This window comes from Pyrus communis, chromosome 4, assembly GCF_963583255.1.
Source record: "Pyrus communis chromosome 4, drPyrComm1.1, whole genome shotgun sequence".
Classification (NCBI taxonomy): domain Eukaryota; kingdom Viridiplantae; phylum Streptophyta; class Magnoliopsida; order Rosales; family Rosaceae; genus Pyrus; species Pyrus communis.
Window position 1 is genome coordinate 26,627,529 of NC_084806.1, and position 9,960 is coordinate 26,637,488.

Consider the following 9,960-nt stretch of genomic DNA (forward strand, 5'->3'; position numbering starts at 1 on the left):
ACGCCTGCAATTTGTCTTTCATCCAAGAACCATTATATTTTTCCTTTGATGTCCATCAAGCAAAGAAGAAAAGGGGAGTTATGAGCCTAGAAAAAAAAAAAAAAAAAAAAAAAAACATTCTTACGATTACTAATAATCCATCTGATGCCTTTGTGAAGGGGGGAGCGAGCATTGAGAATGAAATATCAAATTTGCAAAAGTTCACAATAATCGGAAGCCGTTTAGTTATTAAATTGTGACTTGAAAAATGAACGAATATAATGTTGTGGACAAACAATGAAATGTTCACAATAACAATTAAAAGGCTAAACAGTTTCAAGTTTGAGTGATTTTTTACTAGAACGATCTGTGAATGATGATTTAAAAACTAAACAATTCTAATCATTAGATTATATTGCGGAGAAGGCCCAAACGAGTATTTAGCGCCGTTTCAAATTACTAACTGGTTAGGATTTGAACGCCACTCATATTTCTATATCTGAAAAAATTTCAAGCCTCAGAATGATGTAGGGCAAAGAAGGTTGTAACAAATTACCAATGTAATAATAAGCCACAAGCGTGAAGAATATGTAAAGGCTCCACTAGCCAAGCAAAGTGAGATGGATTGGTCCCATCCATCTATTCTACAATGAGATTTAGGTACCTACACTATCTAAGCTAATTAAGCTAGTAACAAAAACAAAGAATGCGGCACAGCTTTTGTGTCATTTGGATCGAGCTCAGCTAGCTAACTCAGACAAGGTCAACGATATCTTCGATCTCATTGCTGTGCTGCACTTGCTCACCACCATGCATTGTACGCATGTATAACTTTACCTGCTACTTAGGTCATTGTTTACATCATTGCTTGCCATCTGCAAACAAGTTGTTAGCGCCATATAAGTTGTAATAGCAAATTTTCGTCATCCTCAATCCTAACGAAGTTGTACCTACAAAACGAATAACACTTGATCAAGGTCAAAGCCACACGTGCGCGCACAAGGTAAGAGGGGGTTGGCCAATGGATCTCGGATGCCTAAGTTTCTTTGAAGAGAGAATTTTAGGCTTGTATGCGTAGAAAAAGCCTACCAGAAATTGGTGTTGAGGAGTATTTAGGGTGGTGAACACCATGGGGGCACGGTTGGCCTTGCACATGGCGGCTTTCCATTAGCCAGGGTATGCCATCCGTAAGATTGATGAAAAAAGAATAATTCAAAGATATTAATTATGAAATAATATCTTGACATATTTTTGGAAGCATCCTTGATTTTTAATTTTTAATTTTTGGGAAATCTCAATGGTACGAGGAAAATTTTATTGATAATGAAAAAATAAGTTACACCTAGTCATGGGGGACGTAAATCTTACCCCTCTAGAAACCGAAAACAAGAAAGATACAACAAAAAGAGGGGACCCGGGGGGGGGGGGGGAACATGAAACCTAACCCCTTGTAAACCAAACCTAGAGGTCTAAACCTGCAAAACAAGTTGAGCAACACCAAAAAGTTAGGAAAAAAAAAAAACAAGAAAGTGAGACAAACCTAGATGCCAAGATGCACATTAATTTGAGAACCGATAGCCAGGCAAGCCAACATAGTCTGAAAACAATGTAGCAAGAGCTGCCAGTGGAGGAAAATCATGCCAAGTTAAAGTTGGAGAAGACAAACCCATGTTAGCAAAATTGTCCACAACAAAATTTCCTTCCCGATATATGTCAGATGCGTAGAAAGTCATTTTCCAAAAGCGGTCCAAACAAATAGACCATTGTGTATAGAGAGGCCAAGGAGGATCAAAATTAGACGATTGATAAGCAAAAATAACACTAGAATTGTCACTTTGCAACGAAAGACAATGTCAACCTAGCTGATATGCAAACTCTACACAAATAATAATTGCAGATAATTCTGCAAATAAGAGTTTCGATGACCAATCCATTGGCAGAAACCACCAATAAAATGACCATGGCAATTCTTGAAAACTCCTCCACAAGCAGTAGGACCGGAATTTCCTTGGTTTCCTCCAACAAACCATCCTATCTTTAATGTGATGATGATTCCTTACTTGTTTGAGTTGAGCTTTAATTAGGAATGTATTAAAGATAGGATTTGGCAATTAATCATATCTTTAATGCCTTTGACTTTTCTTTCTTGTCACGAGCAGGGAAGTTTGGTGGTGTCATAGTCTACTGGAGCCTCCAGGGATGTCAGACCGTGTGTGGAAATATTGTGGGGGCCCATTTAATGATGGCATTCTTACCTTCTTCACAGAGAAATTCATGTATCGTTTCTAAAATTTTTGAAATTATTTTTGGCTCCACATACGCCACATCTAAATGCTTATACTACATGGCCCATCAGCATCACGTAATTCGCTGCTTGGTCCAACAGTGGTAAAGAATTTCTCCAAACCAAACGAGATGAGTAGATGTGAGAAGGGAGGATGGATATGACAGGAACTTTTGAAGGTGGTAGACTTCGGATTTCTGTACTTCTGGAAAGATCACAAGTTCTACCGATCGATGTATCCGATCGATGTATTTTTCTTTAAACAATATAGGGTCACCGTACTAAAAAGTAAATCTAAATGCGCTTTCGATCGGTAAACCTTGTTAGCATTTGTCCGACATCAGATTCTGTTAACTATGATTGTTAAGCTGTTTCTTAGTTCTTAACCTAGCATGATTCAGTTCAGCTAATTCTGTTCTTCACTAAACAAAATTAGAAATCAAGTAGTTGAATACACGGGCGCACTTAAATTTCATTATATTTTTTCGGAATCAAACATCGCCTTATAAATAACACACAAGTAATATGTTGATACTTATAGCCAACTTCATGCCATATTTGATCAGTTTTAGCAGGTACAGTGGTGTACAAAGGGTTTCAATAAATTAGCTGAACACAAATAATAGCTAAATAAGGAAATTTTCTTTTGAAGGTAGCTAGATAAGGAAATTAGGTCCCTATACAACCTCTAGCTTAACAAATGCTTGATTGAGTGACCATATCAATGTACATGGGAGACAGCAAAATCACACTAGTGTATTGAGTGTATATTCGATCTGCATGTGCTTCAACCACCTTATGCTCAGCAGAGACGCGCTATAAGACCCTCTCCATTCCTATAAATACCTGCCCACTCTTCTCTTGCAATGTACTCCATTGTTGTGCATTCAACTGCATTATTCCAATGACTACTCAAAATGCTCATACTTTTGTTTTCTTTGTATTATTGGGTATGGAGATATGTTCTGCGGCTAGAACACTCCTAAATTATAAGGAGCCTGTCCACGTGCCTGCTGTAGGCCATGGCATTGGGGGTGGTGCTGGATCAGGGCATGGCAACGCTGGTGCTGGAGGTTATGGTGGCGGAGGAGGTGCAGCTGCTGGACATGGAGGTGGTAGTGGTGGTGGAGAAGGTGTGGGTTTTGCCTATGGAGGTGCTAGTGGACATGGTGGCGGTGGCGGTGGAGGAAGTGGTGGTGGTGGAGGAGCTTATGATGCTGGGGGTGCAGGAGGATATGGAAATGGGGGTGGTGAAGGAGGTGGGTCTGGCTACGGTGCTGGCGGAGAACATGCTGCTGGCGGTGGAGGAGGAGTGTTGGTATTTTACAGTTTACTAACTCAATACCAAAATATGTGGGTGATAAGTTTACAAACTCTATCACACCTCTTTCTCTTTGCACTCTCAAATAAAATTGGACAAAGAAAGAAATAGAGAAAGGAGGGAAGCAACAAGCTTTGGCAAAACACTTGGACTTTGATATATGAAAAGGTTTACAAATTGTTGGAATAAGAAAGCTTACAAGCTTCTTCACAATTGGAAGTGGGATTTGGATGGGATGATTTACAATGCTTGAGAACTTGGGTATTTATAGCAAACCAAATGATTAAACTAAGATTATTTATTACCACACAAAACACATTAATTGCACCTAATAATTTTTATTCAACCATACCTAACATTGCCTAACTTTCAATGCCTAACTTTGACATTGATTTTCAACAATAGCAACCTGTTTTGATTTGAATTTCCAACACACCTCCTCAAATCAAAACGCCTTCATTCCTAGCATTTCACGCAGTAGCCGGAATGTTTCAATTGGCAATGGCTTTGTGAAGATGTCTGCCACTTGTTCCTTGGTGTGACAGTAGACAAGTTCAATTGTCTTTTGCTTCACATGGTCCCTTAGAAAATGGAACCTGGTATCAATGTGCTTGCTCCTTCCATGTTGAACAGGATTCTTTGCAAGTTTGATTGCAGACACGTTATCTACGTGAATCACAGTCGATTCCACTTGTGGATGACACACTGACTTCAACAAATTTCTTAACCAAATTGCCTCACACACGGTTGAGGCTACAGCAACATACTCGGCTTCACATGATGACAAAGCAACAATTGATTGCTTCTTTGAAGTCCATGAGAAAGCTGTTGATCCTAGAAAAAACATATAGCCAGTTGTGCTTTTCCTTTCATCTTGGTCACCTCCCCAATCACTATCTGAATAACCAAATAATTTTGCATCTTCACCAAAATTATAAAATAGACCATAGTTTAGAGTACCTCTTATGTACCTCAAAATTCTCTTGGCGGCCAGCCAATGAGACTCCCTTGGTGTTTCCATGTATCGACTCACGAGTCCAACACCATAAACTATATCAGGTCTTGTGATTGTAAGGTACCTTAGGCTTCCAACGAGGCTTTTGTACACTGTTGAGTTTACAAACTCACCCTCTCCTCCTTTGGACAGCTTCAATCCAGTTGCGACTGGGGTATTGACAGTGTTGCACTTGTCCATATTGAACTTCTTCAATATGTCTCTCATGTACCTTTGTTGAGAGATGTAGATACCATCACTTTCTTGCTTCACTTCTATGCCAAGAAAGTATGACATTAATCCATTGTCAGTCATCTCGAATTCACTGAACATGGATTGCTTGAACTCATGGAACATTGCCTCATTGTTTCCTGTAAACAATAAATCATCTACATAGAGACAAATAATTAAGAACTCCCCTTTTTCACCATTCTTCATGTAAACTGAATGCTCGTATGGACATTTCTGAAATCCATTTTGGTGAAGGTAGTTGTCGATCCTTGAGTTCCAAGCTCGTGGTGCTTGCTTGAGGCCGTACAAAGCCTTCTTCAAACGATACACCTTATCTTCTTCTCCTTGTACTTGGAAGCCTTCCGGTTGTTCCACGTACACTTCTTCCTCAAGTACTCCATTAAGGAAGGCTGACTTGACATCTAGTTGATAAATTTTCCATTTATGATGTGCGGCAAGAGAGATTAGCAATCTTACCGTGTCAAGTCTCGCAACTGGAGCATAGACTTCATCATAGTCCACTCCATACTTCTGTTTGTAGCCCTTTGCTACAAGCCTTGATTTGTATCGATCCACACTCCCATCTGCAGTGCGTTTGATCTTGTAAACCCACTTGACACCAATAGCCTTCTGATTTGGTGGGAGCTTTGTCAGCTCCCAAGTGTCATTCTTCTCGATGGCATGGATCTCTTCTTCCATGGCTTTCTTCCAACAATCTTCTTCCACAGCTTCATTGAATGAGAAAGGCTCGTGGTCTGCATACAAGCAGAAAAGGTTGGTTTCTTCTTCTTCTTCTTGTCCATAAATCTCTGTGAGATTCCTTAACCTCACTGGAGTTGAGGAGCTGCTTTCCTCACTAGATGTAGGACCACTCCTTGCAATTCTGTGCACTGGAGTTGTTGTGATTGTTTGAGCCGGCTGTTGCTCAATCGGTGGTACAACTTCTGGTTCTTCAAAATCAGTGGAGACGATCTTCTCTTTACTGACTTCTTTGTTGTTCCACGTCCATGTCTCTTCCTCACTGAAGATGACATCTCTACTAACCACTAGTTTGCCAGTTAGTGGGTTGTAGAGCTTGTATGCCTTGGACTCTTCACTATAGCCCACAAACACACACTTCTCACCTCTATCATCAAGTTTCCTCCTCTTGGCTTCTGGAACTTGAGCATATGCAACACACCCAAAAATTCTTAGGTGTGTAACATTCGGCTTGTATCCACTCCAAGCCTCTTGTGGTGTCATCCTCTTGACACTCTTTGTTGGACATCGATTCAACAAATAAATCGAACAAGCTACAGCTTCTGCCCATAACTCTTTTGGCAAATTCTTCTCCTTAAGCATGGACCTTGTCATGTCAAGGATGGTTCGATTCTTTCTTTCGGCTATCCCATTTTGCTGTGGGGTATAGGCAGCAGTAAGTTAATGCCTAATTCCTTGCTCCTTGCAGTATGCTTGGAAAGCATTGGAGGTGTACTCTCCACCTCTATCTGATCTCACAGCCACAAGCTTGTGGTTACTTTCTGCCTCTGTGAGTGCCTTGAACTCTTTGAAAATTTTTAGGGCAGCTGACTTCTCCTTGAGAAAATAGACCCAAGTCTTTCTACTGAAATCATCAATGAAGGTAATAAAATACCTATTACCTCCATAAGACATGGGATCCAATGGACCACATATATCTGTGTGCACCAACTGCAGTGGTGCCTTTGCTCTCCATGTATCACCAACAGGGAACGATAGTCGTGCTTGCTTGCCAAGCACACAACCTTCACATACTTGGCGTGTGGCTTCAATCTGGGGTAGACCACGAACCATTCCTCCACTTGACAGCAACTTTAGGCCATTGAAATTAAGATGGCCAAATCGAAGATGCCATTTCCATGACTCATCTTCCATTACACCGATGTTGCAGCTTCCAATCTTTGTGTTCAAATTCAACGGAAACATCCGGTTCTTTGACATTCGAACACGTGCAATAAGCTTTCTCCTTGCATTCCTGAGAGTGAGAAGCATGTTCTCCATATGTATAATGTACCCTTTCTGGAGCAGTTGACCAATGCTCAGAATGTTGCTCTTCATACCTGGTATGTAGTAGGTATCGGAGATGTATTCTTCTCTTCCATCCTTCTGGATGATCTTGATCTTCCCTTTGCCTTCAACTGGCAACTTTGAGGAGTCACCAAGACTTACAGATCCATAGGCCCCTTCTTTGAGTTCGGCAAAAAACTCCTTCTTTCCACACATGTGATTGCTTGCACCAGAGTCCAAATACCAAACATCTTGTTGGCTTCTGGAATCATGGTGTGCTAGTAAGACTGTAAATTCTTCATCAGTATTTCCACTTGATTCTGCCATGTTGACATGCTCACCATTTTTATGTGAATATTCATTGGCATAATGTCCATATTGCTTACAGTTGTGACACTGGATATGCGCCTTTCCTCGAGTAGATCTCCACTCCTGAGACTGACCTTGATTTTGTGCATAGCCTCGACCTCTTCCTCGGGCTCGTCCTCGGCTACGGTTGGATGAGCTCCCACGACGTGAGTTCCACTGCCCACGACCTTTATTTGGTTTGTCAATATTCAACTTTGACTCCAAAGCTTGCTCTAGCGTTGTGGGGCTTGCATTCTTCTGAATGCGTTGCTCGTGAACTAGGAGGGATCCTAGTAGCTCTTCTGCGCTCATCACCTCCAAATCCTTGGATTCCTCAATGGCAGTCACCACATGCTCAAACTTAGATGTGAGTGACCGGAGTATCTTCTCCACAACTCGTACTTCATCGAGTCTCTCGCCATTTCTCCTCATCTGATTTACTATCACAATGAGCCTTGAGTGATAGTCGGAGGTGCTCTCCCCTTCATTCATATGAGCAGTTTCAAAATCTGCTCGAAGTGATTGTAACCTCACTTTCTTGACTCGATCTACTCCTTTGTAGATTGTACTGAGTGTATCCCATACTTGCTTGCTCGTTGTTGCTTCTGCAACCTTCTCGAACGTTGAATCTTCCAAACCCTGGTATAGAAGATACAGCGCCTTTTGGTCCTTCTTTCGTAAGTCCTTGAGAGTGTTCCTTTGATCCGCAGTATATACGGCTTCTTGCTCGGCAGTGGGTACAACATACCCACTACTGACAACTTCCCATAGCTCCTGTGATCCAAACAATGCTTTGAATTGGATGCACCATCTTTCATAATTTTCTTTCTTCAATGTGGGAACTTGGAGTTGCACTAAGTTGGACGCCATAACTGCTGCACCTGCCAGAATGGTATTCTGGCTCTGATACCAATTGTTGGTATTTTACAGTTTACTAACTCAATACCAAAATATGTGGGTGATAAGTTTACAAACTCTATCACACCTCTTTCTCTTTGCACTCTCAAATAAAATTGGACAAAGAAAGAAATAGAGAAAGGAGGGAAGCAACAAGCTTTGGCAAAACACTTGGACTTTGATATATGAAAAGGTTTACAAATTGTTGGAATAAGAAAGCTTACAAGCTTCTTCACAATTGGAAGTGGGATTTGGATGGGATGATTTACAATGCTTGAGAACTTGGGTATTTATAGCAAACCAAATGATTAAACTAAGATTATTTATTACCACACAAAACACATTAATTGCACCTAATAATTTTTATTCAACCATACCTAACATTGCCTAACTTTCAATGCCTAACTTTGACATTGATTTTCAACAATAGCAACCTGTTTTGATTTGAATTTCCAACAAGGAGGAGGTACCGGTGGTGGTGGAGGGTCCGGATATTCCGGAGAGCATGGTAGTGGCTATGGAGGAGGAGAAGGTGGTGGTGCTGGTGGGGTTTATGGCGCTGGTGGAGAACATGGTGGAGGATATGGAGGTGGCGGTGGGCATGGTGGTGGTGCTGGAGGAGGTTGTGCTGTTGGAGGAGCAAGTGGAGGAGGATATGGGAGTGGTGGAGGAGCTGGGGCTGGAGTTGGTGGTGGTAGCTATGCAGGTGGTGGTGGTGGAGGTTCGGGTGGTGGCAGTGGCTATGGTGGAGTGCACAGAGGTGCATATGGAGGAGGTGGTGAAGGTAGTGGTCCTGGTGGTTATGTTCCTTGAAATTACCTTCACTTATTTGCCACTAAAGATATGCCTCATATTACCTTATTAAATTATGAGTATTAATGGTAGTAAATGGGAAAACAAAATAAGAAAAACATAACGGTAAGAGGATATTTACAAATTTGAGTGTATTACGAATCCCAGTTGTATGCTACCAAAGGTTCTATTCATCATTAATATGGATTCTTGATGATTGTTCTTCAAAATATATTAAAGGGAAAATTAGAATTCTCTACAGTTTATTATATCATTTAGATTAAACATCTGTGATTTTTTAAAATTTAATTAAAGTGTTTTGAGCAATAGTCACGTCTATTTTTTTAAATTAAAATAATTTTTTAATTTATCCTTTTATTTGCATGATGCATTTTTTTCTTATTTAGTAGAGATATTAGTAATTAAACTATATTTTCTCTTCTTCCAAATATGTTTTTTCAATCACAATTTTTTTTTTCCGGTTATGCAAACTTTTAATATTAGTTCTTTTTCCAAATCGTTTTTTCTTTTTCAAATAGTTGGTGATCAACATAAAAGCTCCATGTAATTTTTTTCAATTTTTTTTTGTGAAATTATAATTTTTTTGCTGTTTTTTTAAGTATAGTTGTTGACGAATTATTATTAGGTACAATACATTACGTATATATTATTTGCGGGTACATTTGAATTTACAAAAATCATTAATTGGTACGTTTATTTGCAATTTTGGCACGTTTGATTTGATATATATTGTTAATATACGTACATTATTTTTATTTTGTACACATTGTGTATTGGTACATTTATATTATTCTCAATCCTATTTTCTCTTAACGTACTACAAGAAAAACTTATTTCGGTACAATTGATTTTGGGAAAAATATTTTAAACTATTTTGGAAAGAAAATATCTTAAATCATATCATAATTAATTGAATCTAACCATTTTTTTTTTTATAACAATTATCTCTAACGGAGGAGATTGTAATCAAAATGCTAGATTATAGGAAATTTGTTACAATATAATGTGCATATAGCACCAAAATTATGACAAAAAAATGTTTAATCAAATCACTATAAAAGACATGGA

General features: G+C 39.5%; 1 protein-coding gene across 1 annotated transcript; it reads left to right on the top strand.

Annotated features, from left to right (window-relative positions):
* The first annotated feature begins 3,215 nt into the window (after window positions 1-3,215).
* LOC137732904 (glycine-rich cell wall structural protein 1.0-like) lies at window positions 3,216-8,892 on the top strand. The gene is made up of 2 exons (XM_068472153.1): window positions 3,216-3,564; window positions 8,510-8,892. The coding sequence occupies exons 1-2, from the start codon at window positions 3,216-3,218 to the stop codon at window positions 8,890-8,892; spliced, it is 732 nt and encodes a 243-aa protein (XP_068328254.1).
* Window positions 8,893-9,960: the final 1,068 nt, after the last annotated feature.